General features: G+C 33.3%; 1 protein-coding gene across 6 annotated transcripts in view; it reads left to right on the top strand.

The window, feature by feature from the left end:
* Window positions 1–24,896, top strand: part of LOC128176658 (solute carrier family 23 member 1-like) — a 32,333-nt gene that overhangs the window by 99 nt on the left and 7,338 nt on the right. Inside the window, exons 1-3 of one of the 6 annotated variants that reach the window (XM_052843144.1) lie at window positions 2,886–3,002; window positions 22,040–22,208; window positions 24,162–24,319. In XM_052843144.1, the coding sequence (XP_052699104.1) occupies window positions 2,965–3,002; window positions 22,040–22,208; window positions 24,162–24,319 (365 nt within the window). In that variant the 5' untranslated portion in view covers window positions 2,886–2,964. Of the gene's footprint in view, window positions 1–2,885; window positions 3,003–4,889; window positions 5,319–17,005; window positions 17,121–18,749; window positions 19,129–21,332; window positions 21,380–22,039; window positions 22,209–24,161; window positions 24,320–24,896 lie in introns of those variants that run through there. The other 5 variants (XM_052843147.1, XM_052843148.1, XM_052843143.1 and 2 more) reach the window with 5 other exon arrangements.

Here is a 24,896-nt window from a genome sequence, read left to right as displayed (position 1 = left end):
AGAGTGATGGTTGGTCGGGGCCATTTTTAGACTATAATAATTTCAATGAGAAGAATAGCTAAAGATGGCGATTTAGCAAAATGTTCAAATTTTAAAGCTATATTTGTTGTTTTTCTTTACTTTACAATAGTTTATAGCTATACAAATCATATCTTAAAATTCACGAAGGATCTGATTGTTAACGATCTCCGATTTTCTGTAATGTTCGATAACTCTTAATTAACCGGAATTTTTTTCATTCGTACCATAAATTTGCCTTTTATAGACAACGTCTTTTAACGAACTGCTTGGCTTAGTGGCCCCACGGAGACCTACTACATGTACGTAAAGATATAAGGGTTCGAGCTATTCGTACAACCGGGATTTTTCTAATTTGATCTCAACTTGTATAGTAATTTCATTATATATCAATTGTGGCCAAAATTGTAATAACTTCATAATATACATGGATACTATAAAAAAAATTTCATTTACAAAGTTTGAAGGATATATAACATTTTCATGATGAAAAAAAAAATACTTTGAGGCTGAGGATCGGAGAGCCTCAATTTGATGACCACCCATCCTTTTTGTACTCCATGTTGTTTTTTTTCTTCAAATTAGAAAAGAAATTCAATAAATGTCGTAAACGTGAATTAAAATGAAAAAATGAACCGGATACCAAATTGTATAACACATCGTGCTCCAATTCTTTCAACCCGACGAACCCGTGTCAGAATTCTTAATATCCGGTAGTTGTATGGCTTAAGTTGGCAACTGGTCCTACCCCTCCCCCGCATAACAACAGAACAAAAGAAAATTGAAAAAAAAAACAACTTATGTATACCAGTTTTATACCAGATTTCATGTTCAAACGGTAAGCACTGAATGCTTATTTGTTAATATCGTCTGTCCTATAACACACCAGGTCGTGCAGACAAATTATCTGATTATACCTCAATATGATTATTCTGTACATGTATAACGCGACATCTGATTGGTACTAGACAATCACGTGCCAGAGCAATAAAACTTCATATTTCCCTGTCATCGTCATATTTTTCTTCATATCCCACTCCCTCGAATTTTCATTCTATGATGAAGAAAAATCCTGAGGATGAACATACGATTATATAAAATGATTAATTCTATTTTAAAATCGTTTTAAATCCTTTATATATTAGAAAATAGAAATAGACAGAAACCGGTAAACATTAACTACGTAATTGCATAACTAAAATTGAAAAACGATTGACACCGGTGCATTCTGAAATTTATGTTAACACGGGAAATATGAAGATTTATTCCCCGAGAAAAAAAATATTTCCCTCGGGCGTTGCCCTCGGGAAATATGATTTACAATGGGGGAATAAATGTATAATACGGCGCTGTTATAGGACCGACGACATCCAAAAATAAACATTCAATGCTTATACTTTTATTTATAATGTTTCCTTTGTAAAATTATATTGGATCTCCAATGCGGCCCCACCCTACTCCACAAGATTTTGATTTGAACGAATTTGAATCTACATTATCTGAGGTTGCTTTCACTAAAGTTACAGCTTTTATTAGGCAAAATAATGGTGTTTATTTATATAAAATAGCTTTAAAGTCATTACATACTCTCATAGTCAGGGATATGAAACATACATGGAACAGCCAAGTTAACATGTTATTTACTTCGCTCCCTCGACTAAAAATATAGTGCCAGAAATGTTGTCGAGGAAAATCTTTTTTATTAACGAATAGATATGTAGAAATATACACTGAATGTAAATATTAAAAACTGACACATTTAATAGGGGAAATATAAACCCAATGTAAATATTATTTACTTAAAAAAATACATGTATATGATAATAGATATCATACCCTTTTCCCATATCATAGACTGTATCAGCCCTCGACCAATATCATCCCTCGGGCCTTCGACCCCCGGGCTGATATTGGAGTCTTGGGCGGACAAAAGGCTCTGATGTGGAAAAGGGTATGCATTATTCTCCATTTACAATGTAGTTGACTTGTATAAACCCCCTTTGTTTACAGTTTTATATATTAAGGATATGTATTTGGTAAATGTTTCAGAATTCTTTTAGAGTACTGAGGTAGGCGATGTTACCCAGAGAACTCTTATTAGAGAATCAAATGAGTAGATTGTAAAAAAATATACTTCACTACCTGACCTGGCTTGCTCTTCCTTCTCATTTCTGAACATGGTATCTCAATGTATACTATTATATATACTAGTATACAGTGTATATTTCTTCCTGGACACATTGATGGATATTCATTGCAGTCGCGTCGGAAGCAAATTGAAAGGGTGGGGATGGGGATACATGTATCTCTTATCAGTAATCTTAACAAAAAAGGAGTAGGCTATGGTTATGTATAACTTTACCAAAAAGTGACAGGGGGGGGGGGGGGGGGGGGGCTAATTGAAAAAAAACGAGTTTTAATAATATACATGTACTTTCAAAACATGCTTCGTGCAAATAAATGTTAAATGCCGGCAAATTAGTTTACCCGCTGAATATGCATGTAGAGCATGCATGTACGTTGTAATTACTAAAGATCGATAAAATTAAGAGTTCATGCTCATGGGATTGACAAGACACTCGGACGGTGAGTGCAAACCCTATCAATTTCAACTCGTTAGGCTCTGACCTTTTTTTTACTTACCTTTATTTAAATGTTTTAAAAGGATTATTTTCTGAAATACAAGAAAGACTCGGCATTTTTTCTTCAGAGATCGACTTTCAGGTACCAGATATAACATATACTTCAGTGACTACGTATAATCTTTAATGATAACTCGAGGACTATCGCGAGTTTTAAAAAAAATAATATACATGTTAAAGAAAAAGACAAGTTTTAAGATACACGTGGGAGGATTCGATCAAATAGTTTGAACATTTGTGATTGTGTAAAGTGCATCTGTTGTTAAAAGTGTAGTTTGCCTTAAGTTAAATTACTCCCAGAAATATGAGCCTTTATACAGAGGATATTGAAATCTGTGAATGGTAAGACTTTAAAAAACATTTTTCTCTTTTTGGGAGGGGTAGGTTCAATCTGTACTAGGACAAAACCTTAAAATCAGCCTAGAAATTTACTTTTCAGTGTTTTAAGGTAATTTCTCCAGTGTTGTTGCATGGTGTTTATCTTCAAATTAAATGTAAATTAATTGCAAAATGAACCGCATACAAGATTGTATAGCGCGTCACGTCCTAGTTCGTTGGAACCAAGGAATCCATGTAAGAATACTAATGTTTGTATTAAAAGTACGAAGGTGGACAGGCAACTGGACCCATACCCACACCCCAACCCCTTTAACTAGATACCAATTTTCGTGTCTAAGTGATGTGGGTGAGATTTTTATTCATCTCAGAAATAAGACTACCCCTCCCCCTAAACAAAAACTAAAAAAAAAACCACAAAAACACTGTGTCTTATAATTTAATACGTGGAGAAGTCCTCTCGAATTGCTCCATGTACATTTATGTATTTATATACTAGTATATGATTTACATTCTTAGTATTTTCGATGAAACCCGTTGGCGTTTATAGATGTATATTGACGATCTAACCAAATTAAAGCTATCATGAATATACATATTCCTCGAAATTTTACAACCTGATTTTAAACGTATTACTTTGAAAATTGAATGCTTTAGTTACGAAGATTATTCGGGTATCTAATTACATGTATGAATAAAGTATACACTGCCAAAATAATTCTTTATTCATGCCTTAAATGTTTCTTCTTAATAGATTATAGGTATATCGTGCTCGTTTAATAAATAAATATAATCATTTGATGAAGCTTTTCCGTTCTGTTATAATTTGAACTTGAATCCCAGCACTTAATTTAGTATGATGTTAAGCTTGAACATTCTCACTAAAAACCCCTCAAAACAACATGCCAGTTTAGGAATAACCTATGCATTTGTTGTTTTAAGTACGGTGTATTCCCTGTCGACAATTTACGGTTGCAAGTTTGTCATGTCAAATAAATTGAAATAGATGAATGCATGCATGTTCGTACCTACCTAGATTGTGCATGTTTGACAAACATCGCTATGCATGTAGTGTATCAACATAGGCCAGCACATATATATTTCAAATTCAGCATAATAGTCTTAAGTAAGGACTTGCAATCATGCCTTTGTGTCACTTTGTCTCTCAATTGCTTGTTTATTGCACAATCAATAAACACAACTGCAACAAACATGACAAATTCACTCCTACAGTAAAGTCCAGTTATCGGATAAAACTAATATTTCTTTACGGTTAACATTTAAATAACAAAGAAAGAAAACTGCAGGCTCTTAGCGCTTTGCTATACTAATTGTAAATTAAACGACTATTAATTCATTTTTAACGGTAAAGACCGTATGTTAAATAATATTGTCATAGCGTAAATATACAGGCACATTACATCTTTCTTGTTAGGTGTAAGGCCAGATCCACACCCATATCGTGACAAGCTAACCAAACCAAAACAAACCAAACATTCTGTAATTCAAAAATTACATGTAAATGTAAATGGCTTTCAAAATTCTGGTATATTTATTCGACTCGTCATTTCCTCGCCTACATTTTTTATTTAATAAATGCTGAAATATTTAAAGTATAATAATTGTCATTTGTGGAAAATATCTATTTCTGACAGCTCTTAAATTAGATGTTTCCAAATACAGTTCCTGTAAATGTTGCCCCGTTGCTTTTAATAGCATGCATATTACGTTCTAATTTATGAATGTATTATTTACTGTTAAGATATGCTACTGTAAATACTTTATCAAAATATAGCATCAGGGTCTGAAAAAAATCGGATGGATCTATCATCCAAATTTTTTAAATGGGTCGTCCATCCGAATTTTTTCAGACCGGGAGATACAGATCTGCAGCTATAAAAAAGCAGCTAATTCAGCCGAACGCGTGTGTTATAAACCTGGGCTCATTTATTTTCCGTAAAACCCACTGAATCCCCAATGCTCTTGATTTATGATTTCTTTTCCCATCGAGAGCCCCGGAGTTATTTTTACATAATGGAAGCTGTCCAATACATGCTTTCGTATTTACGATGACTGTGTAGACGTAACTGAAACTGATTTTAAACGCTGAAAAATAATTGTTAGGGTTGAGACAAGACTTCATATACATTGTTTCATCATTACTGTGTCCTGACCGGCATTAATTCTCGTACGGATATTATTATAAACACTTTGAAAACATGAACCGGCTATAAAGCCGCGGTGACCACAACAAGACAAATTCTTGAGCCTTTTAACATTCAAAGACTGGACTGTTGATTAAAGTCAGTGGTATTTGTTCAGGTAAGAAGTACTAAATATAACTTTAGATTTGTGGTGTATGTATGTTTAAAGAATTATGTAAAAATATCGGGTCGGGGAGTTTACATAACAATTGTAGCGCACGTGTGAAAGAAGACTAGAGGAAGGGGTGTTTTTATTGATTTGTGACTACACAGACCGTTTTATGGTCTGACGGTCGCTTTACGGGAACTGTCTGACCTTTACTTCCAGAAAACATGTCCAATATTGTTAAAGCCACGCTGAAACATTTTTTATTTCCTGTCTTTAAAACAAAGTTATGGAACATGCTTTAAGGGGCACTCAAAAGGGGCTATTTAATACTACGATAGTTATAATAAAATTCGATTCTCGCAATATGCTTTTAGAGACGATAAATGTAGTGAAACATTTGTGGTGGTTAAAAAAACCCCCACACAAACCAATATCCGCTCGATCAATATGTGTTAATTAATATAAATTTTCTAAATGATGGTTGTGTTTTAAACCAACCCCATGTCTTTATTGATGAATTATTGATGAGAAGCTCTCTCTCTCTCTCTCTCTCTCTCTCTCTCTCATTTTTTTTTTGGTCAAAAAGTATTCGTCATGTGTGGCCCAACCGTAAGAGAGAGGTAGTCGGCCTAGGTTACTGTGTTAAAAGCCTGACCTAGAAGGAATACTGTACATGTACAGGACGGATAACTTTCTAATGTTTACATTGCTGTCTGAAAAATTTCAAATTTATTATTATTATGAATGCGATTAATTTATAACATAACTGCAATGTTGTTGAATCGGGTATTTCAATATGTGAAATACCTAGGAATAATTGTATATGGTCTTAAAATGTTTGATTTAACCCCCATGACTGCAGTAAGCAAATGATACTGGTAGCTTATTAAAATATCATGCCTTCTCTGCGTGTTTTTGGTCACTGTAAATCAATATTTCACCTTTTCTGACATGGTCTCTACACATGTGTATTATTCAGTGCAATACAATTACTCGAATTCCCGAAATTAAAAAAAATATATATATAAAGATTTGCAATCGATGTTGATAATATATTTATTGGCGCCATATTTCTTTTCACACTGAAAAGGGCTACTGAAATTAAATCACACAAACGATATAAAATAAATGTGTAATGAATTACTATGTACATAATTATGTAAATGTTTTGGTCTCTAACGAGATCGACTAAAAATAATAGTATAAAAAAGGAAAAAAAATTAAAGAATAATGACATAAAATGACAAACAAACAAAATGCTCACATTAATATGCCCTGTTTCTTGAATTATTGTAGATATTAAACATTAAAAAAATTGATTTCGAAAAATTTGACTTCAATTCATGTCTAAGTTTTTTGATGGTCGGTATGAACTCTTATTCTAGTGGATGGAAGTCCAAGAAACATGCTTAACATGTATATGTATTAACGTCACTAAAAAACTGACCAACTCGCAAGACCAAATTTTAAATGGACAGAGCACCCTGGGGCAAAGGTTTTTTTTTTCTTTACAATGAACGGGTTTATCAGTTATAAAGACTTTCGATTAGTTTTTTTATATGACAGCAAGAGTTCATTGGTTCATTGAACAACCCCTGTTGTAATATAAATACCGGTAGTACAGCATTGAAAAAAAAAATGAATGGATCGGTCTCAGGTGTAGCAAGTTCATGTTAAATCAGGTCAACCATAGTAAGGGTAAGGATTTAGAACATTCAATTTTCTCTGAGAGAGAGAGAGAGAGAGAGAGAGAGAGAGAGAGAGAGAGAGAGAGAGAGTCTTTTTAAGCATTTTATTCTTCTAGACATACGTTATGAAATTTTGAATTGATTCAATTACTGCTGTCATCGGTGGAGGGGAGGGGGATGGGGTGCGCCCCCCCCCACACATTTGTTCTCACAACAGACATTCTTAAATTTACATATAGAAAATTGAAATTTGAAGGAGTTGGACCCAATTTTTTTTACGTATGTAAAAATTAGAGGGTGAGAAGTTTTAGGTATTAATAGCACATGCACCCCCCTTTCTTTCCACCCCAATGATTTGGATTTCGAACTTTTTTTAATTTTGCTTGTCAAGATTTCGGATTTCTCTCCCCCCCCCCCCCCCCACTTTAAAAACGATGCTAAGAGCCCAATCAAACTACTTTACATAAATACAAGCACCTGACGTTATGTATTTTTCTCACATTTAAAATTAATACCCTGTATTTAATATATTACTATAATAGATGTAGGGTATTCATTTTTATTATGAGAAAAATACATAACCAAAATAAATACTCTTTATCTAAAACTATGAACGTGTACAACTTATAATTGACGACAATAGAGTTTTAAGTCATGTAAAGAATTCATTGAGCGTATTCGTAATTTGCATGACAATGTGGGGGATTTACAAAGTCTTCGAGATTTGGATATACACTTATACAGATAAAAAGATTGATGATATGGAGAAGCCAATATGCTGTCTCAAAAGTAATAAGATATTAGGTGGGTTTTTTTCCTCTTAAACATCAAATATATACATGTACTGTATAGATAATAGTATGGTTATTTTCGCTCCGTGTTATTTTTGCCCGCCCTCACTTGCAAACGGTTTCACTCCAGACATAGTTGTGTTAAAAGAAAATTAATCTGAGATATTTGAATTCGCCCGCTGACAACGAGGGCGAAAGGAGCAAAAATAAATCGGGGGCGAATATTTCCCAGTATACAGTATATAAAATTACCATTATTTGTGTTTTAACACTCCTTTCAAAGGTTCTATACGTAACGTAATGCTGACGTTGTGCAGATACTGGCATGCATTTAGAGACGTCAGGAAAATACTAGTATCTAATTAGCCATATTCATCTTCTAAAAACAGCGATTTTGATTTATTTTAAAATAAAGCTACAGCGTTTGCCTGCTTCTTTGACAGATTTTCATTACGTCGATTTAAATTATTAAGAACGCAAGTCCATGTACAGTGATTTCAAGGAAATTATATTAAACATTTTACATGTAACAGTCGAGAAACCTGTGAATATACCAGGTATAATGACTTTAATGTGTCCGACCTCAGGCCCTTGGGTCATAATTTGAAATTAAGATAAAACAAAATCAGCTGGTTTTAGTTGTTAGGCCTCGCAAGAAGCGTGTTGACGAATGTTGAAAAAAAGAAAAGGTAAGTTTGTTGTTAAACACCGTTGTAGTGTTGCACATTATGATTTATCAATGTAACATCTGATATTTTCGGTATGAAGAGGTAGTCAATGAACTTGTGTATATATGATATATTGTATATTTGATACGACTGCAATGAACAACTGTTTGCTTTACTCTTCAGATCAGCGAACGCTACTCTTGTAGGATTATACTGAGCATTGACAGGCTAGTATTTATTTTTTGTAGAGGTACTCAGTTTTTTGAGAGATTTTGAAATACAGCACCAAGTTCTTGTTTGGATATAGCTATTGAAGCGGTCAATGACCTGATTGTGTCGATACTCTCACCTTACGATTTATATAGATAAACGCTGCGAATAATTTATTTGGGGGAGGGGACACATAACGATGAAAGATGACGAATATTATTGAATTTCAATATAAAGAGTTTTAAAAGTTGCTTGTATGTCACAGGGTTCAGACAAAGGATTGTTTTCATTAATGGACTGTTGATTCTCTCTGCGCTGGTAATTCGAACACCACGGTATTTTGTGCGAGTATCGCTTTATGGATTTGGTATTCCCCGTCCACGCCTGGTCGCATGTTCGTTGGCTTTTGATAATATCAAATGGGAGCAATTTATAACAGTGTGCCTATGCCTCAAATTGACCATACCAATTGACATGCTTAAGATCAATATGAAATTCTGCAATAAAACTATAGGTTCTCAACTATTGGAATTAGAACCATTTTAACAAGAGCTTGGACTTTGGGTAGTTGTGTGAAGTAGCAATATGACGTGCGTCTGTCTATTTCATTGTTGGCCACTCAGCCATGGCTCTGAAATAAACACGATTTGTCTGGCTTTTTGACTACGCAATTTGTGTATACTTCACTTGAAACCGGTGTCATTTTTAACTTGTTTTGATGCAAAAAATAGCTAGTTACGTCCTACCGATAGTCCAAGGTCTTGTTAAAATGGTTCCACATTTCAATCAAAGCACATGCACTTATTGTAATTAATATTTTTAATGCAAAAGAAAATATATTATGGTACATTTATGCGCAGCAGGTTGAAATGTATTACAAAAGGATTCGGAAACAAGTTGTGAAACTTACACTAATCCGTTGCCGTTTACAATGCTTCAGTAAGGCATCTATAATAGTCAACTAAAATTTTAGTGTCAGTGGTCGAGTTATAATCGAGATACAGAGCCCACAATTCTTTGTTTTGTAAACAAAGTTTTATTTACAGTTTTTGAACGATTGTATATTACTATAGCCATTGATTGGCTCATCTACAACATGTTTGAAAATTTACACTTGTTAATAAATAGTCATATTCGGGCTCGATAACATAAAATGTCCACACCCATTAGGTAATAGGAATGCGGTGAAGTGAAGGTTGAAAGTACGAGCATCTATAGGTATAGGATTTTTTTAATGAGCGCCCAAATAGTTGAAGTCGGCGGCCATAAATGCTGAAACTGCAGAATGCGCGTTGCTGAGCCAAAAAAAAATAAACAAAAGTGAAAAACAATTAGATATGTTTGCACATTCTTAAAAAAAAAAATATATTCCATGGGAGAGGTATTGAGGTATGGTGGGGGAGGTAGTAGCTTAGCATAGATTCATAAGAAATAATGAAAATAAATTTGAACTAGTTGATTTAGATAAACAGACAGTCGTAAATACTTGCAGTTTATGTATTAAGAAATGAATGCATAATATATACAGTCACATATATTGTTCTTCTCAACAACAATGGATTTAACTTGTACCTGCATAACATTTATGAGGCATTGATTTAGAGCACGAATATATAGTCATATTGTTAGAAGTGAAGAACGAAACTGAAAGCACTTTTAACATGCACTTATTTACATCCTAGCAGAGATAAAGATGTTAATTAATTTAGTTATAATAGCCCACGCGTCGAGGGCCAGTCATTAAAACACGTCCGAACAGCGTTTGTTGGAGGAGCGTGTGAATTGATCGATGTTGCTTCAGTTGTAATTTTAGCTCACTTGAACTGATGTTCTAATGGGCCATTTTGATTGCCTGCCTCGCTTCGTGTCTATCCGTCTTCTATTAGCTATTATAAACTTTGTGCGACCACTCACTACATACTCGGCCAATTTCTTCAGAACAAGCGAATGATATTAAAATTTTTAAGTAACGTTTTTTAATTAAACGTTGAAATAGCCTAACTTGATCGTCGACATTTAATTGAAATTGATAAAAGTCAAGATCTAGTAAATAAAAGGTACCTACAAGTTTATAAAATTTAAGATATAAATTCTTTCAGTGCTGTTTCATAACTATAGCTTTGTTTGATAGGGTGTACCGGGGCTAAAAGATTTGGTAAACACAATGAAAAATCATGTTTAAAACTGTCTTTTTCAATGAATTATGAAGGAAATATGGAACAAATTTCTGAGTTTTGTCCATATTTGATTAATAAAATATATCTAGAATACTTTCAGTCTCTCCAAAAATGGAATTAAACAAGCTCTTGACCGCCTCTTTAAAATGATGTAAAATTGATATTGGGGTTTCTTTTCCCATATTTTAATCAAAGTACTGAAGTACTGGCGGGAGCTGATTTTATCGATTATTATTAGGGCCCCGCAAGGATTTGCGGGTGCCCTATAGTAATCACTCTGTCCGTCCGTCCTTCTGTCCGTCCGTCTGTCACTCTTCCGTCCACAAATTTCCTGTTTTTTTCTAATAACTTTTTTCATGGTTGCCTAATCAAGTTCAAATTTGGTATGGTAGTTCAGTAGGCAGAAATACATATTTTGATGCTAAGTTTGGTTCTCTATGTCTTCTGGTTTGGAGCTGGGGTGGTGGGGTAGATTCCTAACTATGCATAAGAATGAATGGGCAAAGAGAGATAACTGCTGAGAATGAATGGGCAAAGAGAGATAACTGCTGAGAATGTTACCATCGTATAATGGAAGGCTGCGCAATATTTGTCCTTTGGGATTAATTAACCTTCCACAGGAAGAAAATCCTAAGCTTTATTTTTATCTGTCACATTGAGATTAATTACTGCACTGCCTGTGTCTGCAAATGAACTTTGTTTTGAAGTTAAGGTCAATTTTGAATGATGTGTAGTATTGTGTACATTCTTTGAAATATGGATTTAAAATATAATATTCATATTTTATTTTGGTTAAAATACCGTACACAATGATTTATGATAATTTTATTGAATTCTAAAATCAAGATATATATTACTATTTTCACTATTTTATTTTTTAATTATTTTTTTTATTTTTTTCTGCCTTAATGCTGTTAATTTTAACAGGTAACCAGATAATAACCCCATTCTGTCATTTCTGAAAAAAAAAAATCTTATTGTAAATTTAGAAGAAAAGGATGAGAGAGCAGAACAATTAATCCCCTGGGATTAATTATCTTGCCTGCTGTAGAAAATTTAGAGGCTTATCTCTATCTGTCATATGAAGATTAATGAACATCTTTGTCTGCACTGATGTTTGTTTTGAAGCAAATTAAACTCTCATTCCATGAGCTGCACCCTAATATTTTTACCCCTCAGTTTAAAGGATGGTATTTGATAAAGAATATATTTCATTCTAGTCCAAATACTTATATTCTGTAAAATAAAAAAAAAATATATGAATTACAATAAATTGAAAATTTTTTTTATTAGATATCAGTTTTTTTTATTCTTTTTATTTCTTTTTTAATGGATGTTTTGGTGTTGTTGTTGTTTTTGGTTGCTATGTTTATATTAAAGGAAACTTAAGAATAGTACCTGAAAATCTCATATGATTTGTAGTACAATATGATTTTTATCCAACTTGTGTGTTTTATCCCCTCACTAAGGCTCAAGAAAAAAAGACTTTAATTGTTGGATGAAAATCATATCCAACTACAAATCACGAGATCCTAGTATGTATTCCAGTTCTTTACATCTTCTGCCGGGCATTTATTTTTCATCATTGTTAATATAAAGAGGATGGAATTCAAAGTTTTTTTCACTTCTTTATATTAATTGTCATAGCGGGGCCCTTCCTGACTGGTCAGTTTTCTAGTTAATTCTAAAATCAACGATATGTTATTTTGCATGACAAGTAGTTTCTAATCTGTATTTGAATTACGCACATTTTTATACTATGAATTCTCGAACTTTTCCGACAAGAATGCCGAACATCTGATTGAACGAGACTAAATTGAACTCTGGCGTATGAATACATACGACTACAAAAAATATCTAAATTATTCTTACTACTTAAAATCTGACTATTTTGAAGGTATTTATAAATACGTTTCCTTGAAAATTAATGGTTCAGCATACAGTAAACCGAATTTATCTGTTATTTTCAAGATCTAAGTCTTGTCAGCGGTGATGATTTGTGCTTAGGTCCAAACACTGTTTCACTTTCGGTTTGCCAGAGTAACTGCATAGGAGAGTTGATTAAAATCAACTCCCAAAAATAGATTGAAAGTGGCTTATTTTAAATAACGGTGTTGGATCAACTTTTAATAATCAATGCTGAGATAGTGTTGAAAACTGGTTGTCGATGTCGTCGCCTAATACCAACCTTGAATAGGACTAGCTCCCGTCAAAAACTAGTCAATTAAGTATTTTTAATGATGATATTTTAAAATCTAATCATAAAAATCTTCTTCTCAATAGATAATAATCTCAAACACTTACATACTATAAATTGTAAAGACTAGTAGTACTTTCAAGTGTTTGAAAATAATGATCCGTTGGGCATCATAATGGATCCTGAGTTGGGGTTAAACGTGCTTTGAACTTAAGCCACTATTTTCGTAGAACTGGAAAATTAATGAAAGTATAAAGGAAAAAAAACATACTTGTACCTGTGTGAAAAACGGTATCTTTGATCTAATGAAATACTGCTTTTAATTAATTTTTTTTTAGTTTTGAAATGCATATCATATATTGTGAAGCTACACAGTAGGTTGCTGCTCATGTGAACGCTGTATCCCACGGGCCTCTCTCTATATACATGTAGCGAAATCCGATATAAATATGTGTTGTGGTTGAATATACTGGAGAAAGGGTTGATAATGATCAATTCTTCACATGGAGGATGCACAAGGGTGAATGACAGTACAATGTAAATGTCATATGGTCGGGTGTATATATAGATAATATCAAATCAAGTTCAAGTTATTTATTTCCGTAAGATAATTGTCTCATAGATTTACATAATAATAACATATAACATAGGTACATGAAAAGTACATAGTTCATAGATGGACAGAGGATAGTATATTAATTATAGTAGGTAAATATTTGTTTCATATTGACATAGTAACTATACACTCTATATATTTTTTTTAAGTATTGAGCTCTAAGTTTATTCGCAAAATACAGATATTTCCATAAATTGTTTATTTGTTTCGTTTTTGTACTACAAAACAATTGAATCAATTTGAATACTCTTGGTATGCTGGAGTAGTATAATTAAATAGATGTATATCTTAAATTGGACGCAAAATAAACATATCAATACAAACTGATTCTCATCTTCAATCTCATTGTGATTACATCAATTACATTTCCTATTACTTTTTGGTAAATTGTCATATCTTTCTGTTTTAATTTTTAAATCATGTGAAGACAGTTTTTAATGTGTAATTCAGTGGAGAAAGCGATGCAGTCATCTCCCCATGACCATGACTAACAATAACTAATGTACCACTTTAAATGAATAATTTACTACCACCATGTAAACAGAAAAAAAATATTTAACTGAAAATAGTTACCAAATGTCAGATTTTAACTTAAAATGTGATGCTATAGGAATATTGTCCCCTACGTTGTTTTTGTCGAATCGACCTTTTTCTATTCTTAAGCAAACCCCCTGGCGCCCCAATAATACGTTATTTGAAGTTATGGGTTATATATAAAAAAATCGATAGGTAGTTTTATCAAAGGCAAAGACACTGGAAAATGTAAATATATATATGTCCTTTTTTTTGTAAGATGTATTTACCGTAGTTTCTGGTCGCACGCCTCAGGGGCTGGGAACTTAGGTGATGTGGAAAATGATGACGCCATACATATGCATATCTGGACCTATTGTTTATATAATTACGTCTCATCACAACGTGGCCTCTTTTTCTGTGGGGTACGGGGAGTTGCTGTCTAAGATGAAGAATAAGATCATTGTCACATTTAGTTACACAATTGTGTATATACAATGGCCTGTGTGTATTGAGTGTTCTACATGATTCAGAGTGATGGAGATAAATTAGAGACGGACATGCAGTATGGACATAGTATCATACAGAGGTCACAAGAAATAGGACATGGAGTTCCGGGTTTATTTGCACTGTTAGCTGACAAATTAGTTTCCCGTCATAAATAACACTTTAAGCTATGGTGAATTTAATTTCATTAAATTGCAGTTACTGTATGTATTACATGATAGTTAAAGGCATATTCACACAGAGAGCCCGTGCAATCAAAGGTTGGTAGCCTTGTGTATGGAGAATGTTTTGAGCAGAACGATAAAAAATAAGAACATTTCATTTTGCTTTCAGAGCTTCCAATAGTCCCTTTCTACACATAGATCAACATTTAGAACATAAAATTGTTATTTACAACTCATATATTTCGTTGATCATTTATATTCATTCCCATCCACCCACCCACATATATATATTCAACTGTGATGAATCTATGAATACAGAAATTTTCACTGCTCTTTCTTTGGACTTTTAATGACTGTATACACATATGCTGGTGAATATATACGCATATGTAGATATTTATGATTTCTGAGAAGTAAGAAATCATTTTTTTTCAGTAACTGCAATTTGAGAACTGTAATCAATAACTGTTATGTTATACTTTGTTAACAGTCAATGATTTTAATAAGTCCCATAAGTTGGAAAACTGAAATAAGTACAAAAAGTTGAAAAATATTTTAAAATGTGTATTTTACAAGCTGAAATTATGAAGAAAAATGATTTTTCCTGGTAAAGAAAGATATGGGTCACGCAAAGAAAACAAATCTGTTCCCTCCCGCTGTAAGATTATGCCATCCATGGTTATTTTGTTTCATAGTTACTAGATATTACACAGTGTCAAGAGATTTTGATCGACAAACTAAATAAACTACAGGTGTAACGGAAAACTTAACGCTGTTGCCATGTGGTGGTAAATAAATGCGTGTTCAAGATAGGTATGTTTTGTCATCTGAAATCTATTTTTTTTTAAAGCGTGAATTCTTGTGTCTCATCAATTTTGGTTCAATATATTTAAAATATAAAGTGCTTTCTTTAGTGAGTTATGGGTGATATGAAGATGGCGACATTGCAGAAAAATACATAACCCGCAATGATCGCTACTTTCATAGCCCGCATTAATCATCAAAGAAATCATTTTATTGTTTATATTTGCATCTTTCTTTTAACAAATTAATAAATTGATTGTAAAAAGTAAGTAAAGTTCACTAAATTACTGTTAATGTACATCAGTACGTTAGCTAAAAGAAACAGCTAAATCGTCTATAGAAATATCATCATGATTATTTCGTGCAGTCCTTGTTTTCTTAGGTCGTTGCAGGTTTCGACCAATCGATTGACGGGGCGTGTAGATTTCTATAGAGCTATAAATTAACTATAAGTTACCGTAAGAAACAGAGGGAATCATACTCGGTAGATGTAAATATAATATTGTAATATAATGGGACCGTAATTCTGCGCGTGTTACGGCCTACTCAATCAATCTGCATTTTCAAAAACAATATCGACCGTTTGTTTCATTGTAACACGATGGCAATTTCATTCATATTTTTGAGGTGGATTACGAGACAAGTCAAGCAGATTTTATTTTTGATTTTTACAAATTCATAGGCATTACATATTTTCATAATTAAGCTGTGTTTTGAAATGAGAGATATATTTCAAATAGGTATAAGCACGTGCGTACTAAGCGTGTCCCTCTGAAATTTTTAATTTTTTTTTTAAATGATATTGATTATAAAAGAAAAAAAAATTGAAAACGAGAAAATTTCAGCTAATTAAAAGGCTTTGTAATCCGCTACCTTACCTGTAGAGCTGCGTGTAGTCATGCCTCGTTATGGTATACATTCTTTAGTGTTATAGAATAAAATACGAAGTTCGCATAGTTGTGATTTGTCATCAATTATATGAATTTCAAATCAATAAATTAGATCCGAATGTGTTATTGCATTGTCGGAAACCACGGCCAATATGCACGATCCTTTTCATCACACAGAGAGAGAGAGAGAGAGAGAGAGAGAGAGAGAGAGAGAGAGAGGACCCCGGGTCGTGGCTTTAGACGATGATGTTACGGACGAAATTGAAAAATGAAAACATCTTAAAAGTATAATTGATTTGCTATGAATAAAAGGAATTCTGATTTTACTTTTAAGCAAAAGAGCAATTTTTTACTAACAATTTTACGTGGAGATATTTTTAAATAAAATCATTTCATGATTTTACTTGCATGTTCTAAAACTTGCACTCATGTAATGAATTATTCCATTTAAACCTTTTACTATTTAAAGATCTTGAATGTTAATAATCACATATAGTATGTGTGAAAAATATAAAGGAAAGGATTTTAGTGTTATAAACTCAACTCAGCAATCAAGAGATTAACAAGAAAACCGCAATTTACACAGGTTTGTGATTTAAATGATAATTATTTTGATTAAGAATAAAATTTATTTACGCTTACGAGACTAATCTATGACATTTTGTTTATTCTTATATTAAAAAAACTTAACTTTAAACTAAATTTAACTTATTGTAATACTCAGTAATAAGTAAAAACCAATGGTAGATTCTACTGTGACTGAAATTGCAGTGTAGTTCATTCTGTTAGTCCGTCTTTTTGATTTGTCTAGTATTATCTGTCTGTTTGTCTGTCTGTCTCTTAATTCAGATAAAGTTATTTACATATGCTTCATACAACCATTTAAACAAGAGCTTGGACTTTGGGTAGTTGTGTCAAACAGTTATGTGACGTAGGCCTGTCTATTTCATCGTTGGCCACTCAGCCATGGCTCTTTGAAATCAACAAGATTTTTCTGGCTTTTGAGCTAAGACTACGAAATCGGTATAGATTTTGTTTGAAACAGCGTCATTTTGAACTTGTTTTGACACAAGAAATAGATAGCTATGTCCTACTAAAAGTCCAATGTCTTGTTAAAAAGGTTCTAGTTTAATGAATGTATCTAGTCCATTACACGCCTGTGGCTTATTACGCTTGTCATGTGTATTGTCAGAAAAGTATTTGTCTGCATGGTCCACCTCTGTCCGATGATGATGGGTTTTTTGGTATACAATTTGACATTTTTACTTTTTGATCGGGTTTCCAAGGAAAAATTCCGATATTGAAATGGTAAAATGGCGGGCGGTTGGGCGGGCGGTTGGGCGGGCGGCTGCCAAAAGGGTATACCCCTTATTGTACGGATAACTCCTCCTACTGTTTTTAAGCTTAAGATAGATGGGAAGTTGTTAATTGTTTGCTGATCAATTGAACATTTATCAGAGATTTGCATAGTACTTGGATTTTGGTTTTTGATAATTTATGAAAAAAAATACCAGCTGGTTAACTGACTAAAGTTGTTATTTCTCATAATTGTAATATTACATATAGGGTACCCCTACTGTACGTATATCTGATCCTTAAGGTTTCAAGTTGGGAAGTTGTTGTTTTGAAGATCACTTGTATATATAACAGAGATGTGCATACTACTTGAATTTTGATTTTTGATGATTTATGAAAAGTGTACAATTGATCTACAAAACAAAAAACTTCCTAACCTGAAAACTGTGGGAGAAGTTATTCAAACAATTTATCCAATATTTTGCCAAAAATAAGCAGTTCAGCTGCTAGTATTTATCAAATATCAAGGCCATGTTGAATAATGAATGTGCAATGTTTCAAGTCATATGTTAAGATCAAGGCAATTTACTCTAAAATGCTTATATCCTTATTTAATTTATTATGACTGGGCCCTTTGAAGTGATTACCATGCATTTCTATTACTTACTTACTACCCAGCAAGAGTTTGTGAGAGTTATAACTTTAATTATAGGGCATACAATATAATACAATGCACCCTAAGGAACGACTTACTTGTTCTAATTGTGCGTGAAAAAGGACAGCCTTTTCTGAACAATTTTGGAACTTCTTGCATATCACCTAATTTTTTGACATGTAAACATTCACACAAAGAAAAGTGCATTAATGAACTATATCGAAAAGCGACCGACCGTGACTTTCGCGACAGTTATATTTACACCCCAGATGCATTTGGGGGAACGATAGAAAATTAGTGCACATATTAGCTTTAATCAATCGGAGCGTATATCTGTCTGACTGATGTGTTAATCTGTTAATAGACTCTTGGACTATAACAGTGTCAGTCCGTCATTTGTGGTATACGATCACTCGATGCCTTAATAAAAACGAAGGCGTCCGAGAAGTATACAAGTACACAAATTCAAAGGTAGCAAGGCTACCGACCTACCTGCCTGGTTTTAAGGTCACCTGACTGTTGTGTGGATATTTTTACGTCGAATACTGAACTTTGGAATTTTGTAAAAAAAAAAAAAAAAATTAATAGTGGGGAAAATGAGCAACTCCACAGGTCCGGCCGTACAGGTGTTCACTGTCTCAAGGTAAATATCAATTTTCGATTTTTTGACCATGTAATTTTCAATCCATTCGATTCCGGAAAAGATGTGCCCTTGTGATTTAAAAACAAACTATTTAGAAGGAAACCTTACATTATGTAAACGCATAAATGTACAGTGTTAAGGATTATTAATGACATTGGGTCATTATTATATTGTACGTACAGATATATAAATACTAGTCAGTACTCTTAACTTTCTATTCTTAATTAATATAGTTGTATAGTCTCGTTTTCGGGCCACTCGTTTTAGAATTTGAGTCATTTCTTAGAACAGCCTGTTATGATACCTGTAAAGTCACATCAGTCTAGTGCAATTACAGACCTGTCGCTTTATATAGTGCCAAAAAATCTTCTTTATTCTTAATTATGCATAATTTTTTTTTCACATAATGATTGTCTTCTGTATTTCTTGAAGAAAGATAACGTGGGCCTGGCCCTTGCCCCTTGGTCATGGATACAAAATTTATCATTCATATTTATCTCAGTATGTCTGTTGTGCAAAAAAGAACCCCAAAACAATCGTTCCAAACAAGGTCAATGGTTTTCTAGGTTATCACCTCAAGGGTCTTTTGGGTCTTGCTTTTATTTCTCCCTTAGATGGAAAATTTTCGATATTTTACGCGTAGTTTTCTAGTGGTCGCAGTATATTGACGGGAAAATAAAATTTAATTAATTACCTACTTTTTAACTAGGGTTATGATGGCGCACTGTTGTTGTAGCTTTAAACGGGAACATTGGAATTTTCCGTTGATCTACAGTTCTACGGCATCGGTGTTTCCTATCTATAGATCTATAGTTCAACTTAACTAGACAGTGGACACATACTGCCACTATTTAGTTCAAATGTGGCGACGCACTTCTGGACCAAGTTAACCCATTTTGAAAAAAAAATTTCAAAGTGCGTTATGAAGGTACATCAACATTTTTTTGTATCGACACTCTTAACGCACTTTGAAAAAATATTTTTATATCGCATATTCTGGAACTGAATTTCTAATTTGTTGATAGTATGATGATTTGTTAACACTCGTGAATCTAATTTACCGTATTTAGTACGGGGATGGGGGTGGAGATTAACCAAAGATACAAGTCAAATACCAGTGCATCATTTCATTGAATACAGGATGAAGGTCCCTTGTTACTCATTTTTTCTTCCAAACCATATGATATTCAGCAACTTTGGGTAAACATTTAAGATCGGAAAAAGAAATATGCTCTGTATAAGTACATGCAGTGTTATTGAAAAAATGAGCTGGCCGAACAACAATTTCTCCATAGGTATGTTAAAGAATCTATGTGTTTTAACAGTAACCCCCTTTTCGTATTCTAATCAAATAAATCACTTCAATCAAATAATATTAACATTAACGAACATTAAATTATTATAAACTTAGAAATTTTCGCACTGATCTTCTAAAAGATCATATTATTTTTGATTAACAGAACTAATGTATCCTTTTTCACATCATATTTGCAATAAGCCAGTTGAAATGTATTATACATTGATCTTCATTATTCATATCTATAAATCATATTCGTTCGGGTATAGCCCAATATACTAGATAAGAAATAAATTTGCTGCATACTCAAAAAAGAAAAATGCAGTTGCTAAGCGATGAAGTTTATGTGATATTTGGATAATTCAAACCTCCCGCATTTTTCTTTCTGTGTAAATTATCGATATTGTCTTGTGAGAAAAGAAAAAATATTCTCAACTAGAAACTGTTTATCAAGTTAGCTGAGAATGCAATGAGTTCTTTTTTGAATATATCACATTAAGCTAAACAAGGTTAAAACTGTCATTTATTGTATATAAAACTATAAACTATTTTCGCTAAGCCCTGAACATATTTTTGACCTGGTCCCAAAGTTAACACACTTTGAAAAATCTTTCAAGTGCGTAATTTTTTAAAGTGCACTGTAACATCAAATTATTTTTTTTTCCGTTACGTAAATTCTTACCTTAACGATTTCTTAAAAGTAGATATTCACCTACGATACGAGAATGCCCATGGCTTCTGTTGTCTTCATTCTGGGTCGTCAAATCTACATGCGTTCCTTGTGTCCGGAATTTATCTATGATAATGGGATTGGAGATTGCAGGCGTTAAATACATGTATTATATACTCTGTGACACACTATAGTAAAAATACGCGAGCTGCAAGTTCTTTATACCTGGCTTATATTGTGTTTGGTGATAAAATGGAGTGTGACAATGACTTTGAAATCATATGGTAAATACAATATCAATATTGGTTGTTCCATTTCATCTATTCTTATTTTTAACTGCATGAGAGAGAGAGAGAGAGAGAGAGAGAGAGAGAGAGAGAGAGAGAGAGAGAGAGAGAGCTTTAGTCCACTTAAGGATGCATAATAGTCCACAGTGATTGCTTTTTAAGGTCACGTGATCAAAGTTTCTATATAGATAGTTCAATGAAATGTTAATATGAGCGAAATATTCTGTAGGTGTGTCACTTTATTTGAAAAACAATGCAATTTCAAAATATAACTCCAGAAACAATTCGTCTTCTCGATTCCCATATATTTGAACTTTTTGTATCTTGTGTTGTTTTTGTTTCCATCATCGTTGTGTTTCGGAGATCATGTAGACATTTTCTCTATAAGACTGCATAATTATGCATACACGTCTCTGAATGAAAAAAAAAATAATCGTTTATAGCTGTTTCAATTAATACGTAAAACTACTAAAGAATGCACATAACATGCATTTATAAAGCTTTCAATAATTAGTGTGGATGGTTTGGTTTTTACAAACGTAACCCTTTTAATTTTACTCCAGATGGGAAGTTAAATACATGCTCGCAAAAGAAAAAAAAATTATTACTGTATAAATTGAAGCTAAATTTGTTTTTCTATTGTTTCCTTTATAACAGTGAGATGGAGAACCACGTGGGAGAGGAAGGGATGAAGATGGTCAACCACACGGAGAATGGTCACGTGGATGACACGGTGACTGTGGAGGAGAAGGAATGTGAGGACGGTCTCATCTACAAGGTCACTGACAACCCGCCCATGCACCTCACCATATTGTTCGCTTTCCAGGTCAGTGGCAGACTGATACATCATACATCGGATTGATTTTTGTGTGGTGTTTTATGACAGGCATAAACTCGTCATTGTTATGGTGGACACTTAAAATCTGTTACCTGAATGTTTATTTCGTCTGTCTAAAATTCAACTCGTTTTAAACCTTTTGATTTATTTTCTCGATGGGTTTTGTTTATGCTATACTTATTTTAAAAATGAAAGAATTGTGCATGTAATTAAATGGTCGTTAAGCCATCATCGTATCAAGCCACGGACCAGACAGAGTGCGTCAGGACTGCCTGCCTGATGGGAGAGGATCGTACATATTAATGTTAGTTTGCGTTGGTCAGTATTTTAATTAACTATGAGATATTCTCTCGTCTCATGCAGCCACGACCAGATTGGAGGGGGGGGGGGGGGGTGTTGTACATATACATATTGGCCTTCTTTCAAACTATTTTTTTTTTGTCTTATGCTGTAACATTCGTGCACGATACCAAGTGTCAAACAATTCCAAATGATTAAAAAAACCCATTTGAAATTAAAAAAAAAAAAAAAAAAAAAAAAATATATATATATATATATATATATATATATATATATATATATATATATATATATATATATATATATATATATATATATATATATATATATATAAATTGAACAGTTTATTATAACATCCGTGTACCATTTCAATGTTTGTGTTAAATTACATTGTTTTTATTTCATTGATATTTGTTATGCTTAAAAATACGCCAAAATTGTGACGTCAACACCAGAGACTTTGCTAACGTTATTATGACGTCACAATAACGGCGTTACCTTGGTTAGTTGTAAAACATCTGAAGATGAAAATGAAAGCGCTTATGTTTTACTCGGACTTTGTGTTTTTATTCATTTAAGTTTTCTATATATATATATATACGATTTTGTAGAAAAGTTAATTTAAAAAAATAAAACAACGGTTGGTGGTTTTAACAAATTCAAAAATTCGATTGTTTACACTTTATATCATAGGAATATTTCGACTTAATTAATACTTCATTGACCTATCTTTATTGAAATAACGCAAGGTGTGTTTGATCATGTGACCTTAAAGACTGAAATCACTGAAAGGCTTCTATGTATATATACTCTCTCTCTCTCTCTCTCTCTCTCTCTCTCTCTCTCTCTCTCTCTCTCTCTCTCTCTCTCTCTCTCTCTCTCGTCACAATGTTACTGCAATGCAGTGGTAATATCTCAGGTTAGGCACTTTTGTACAGAATTAATTTGATAAATGGTTGCTCTATAATTTGACGTTAACATGTTGATAAATTACATATTTATTCTCTTATTCTCTGGTGTAAGAGACGCTTCATAATCTTCAACAGCATCTTACCGAAAATAGACCTGTGTAGGTTCACCAGTATAGGGATTTAATGGTGAATGATAAATAGAGTGAAACTTTGCGTGGAACTAGATATGAGCTGTAGGTGGTTCGTTAAAGTGGGATATGCTAAACGATTGTAAATGCACATTCATGTACATGTATTGCATATAAATTTACCGTGACAAAATGAAAAGAACCCCGCTCGAAGAACAAATTACAATGTATATTAAATCAATTTCTTTCTCCTTCATTAAATTAACCATTCAGAATACAAATTCAATGATTAATACATGTATTTCCTTGGAACATATATGCATCATTTTTCTACACTTTTCTGGCATGCATTTCATGACGTTCAATAATTACATGGTCCAGAACTCATTAGAAATGTGATTCATCATTCTTAACATCCTACCGATATTTAGACCGTATTCTGTTGACAGTGTTGATAGGCTATTACATGTATAATTTTTTAACAGGCTCTGTTATTTAAGAAAAATTATTAGTTATCTTCTGTTGGTATATTTGTTAAATATTACTAGTTTCTGCACCATAAACTAGTTGATATGACAAGCGATCTCTGCCTGCTCTTTCAGCAAGCGCTCCTGTCGCTGGCCAATCAGCTGGCCCTGTCCCTGATGGTGGCGGAGGCGGTGTGTGGGGACAAGAACCCAGAGTTCAAGACCAAGCTGCTGAGTACCACGCTGTTGATGGACGGGATCACCACCCTGGCCATGGTGCTGTTCGGAGTCAGGTGTGTATTTATACCCACTAGCTAGTACAAAACCAGGTGTGTATTTACACCCACTATAGGACCAAGTGTGTATTTACACCCACTAGCTAGTACAAAACCAGATGTGTATTTACACCAATTTGTGTAGGACCATGTGTGTATATACACCCACTAATATAAAAACAGGTGTGCATTTACACCCACTAGTATAAAACCAGGTGTGTATTAACACCCACTATAGGACCAAGTGTGTATTTACACCCACTAGCTAGTATGAAACCAGGTGTGTATTTACACCCATTAGTGTAGGACCATGTGGGATTATACACCCATTAATATAAATACAGGTGTGCATTTACACCCACTAGAATAAAACCAGGTGTGCATTTACACCCACTAGTATAGGACAAGGTGTGTATTTACACCCACTAGTTTGGGTAAGGTGTGCAATTACGCCCATTAGTTGGGTGAGGTGTGTATTAAGGGACATTAGATGGGGGTTAAGTTTGTTTTTACGCCCACTGGTTTGGGGTCAGTTGTGTTATAATGCCCACTAGTTTAGTGTGAGGTGTGTATTTACCCCCACTAGTTTGAGGTT

Source organism: Crassostrea angulata, chromosome 3 (assembly GCF_025612915.1).
Source record: "Crassostrea angulata isolate pt1a10 chromosome 3, ASM2561291v2, whole genome shotgun sequence".
Classification (NCBI taxonomy): Eukaryota; Metazoa; Mollusca; class Bivalvia; order Ostreida; family Ostreidae; genus Magallana; species Magallana angulata.
The sequence above is the reverse complement of the archived record's forward strand: the minus strand, read 5'-3'. Positions and strand labels throughout refer to the sequence as shown.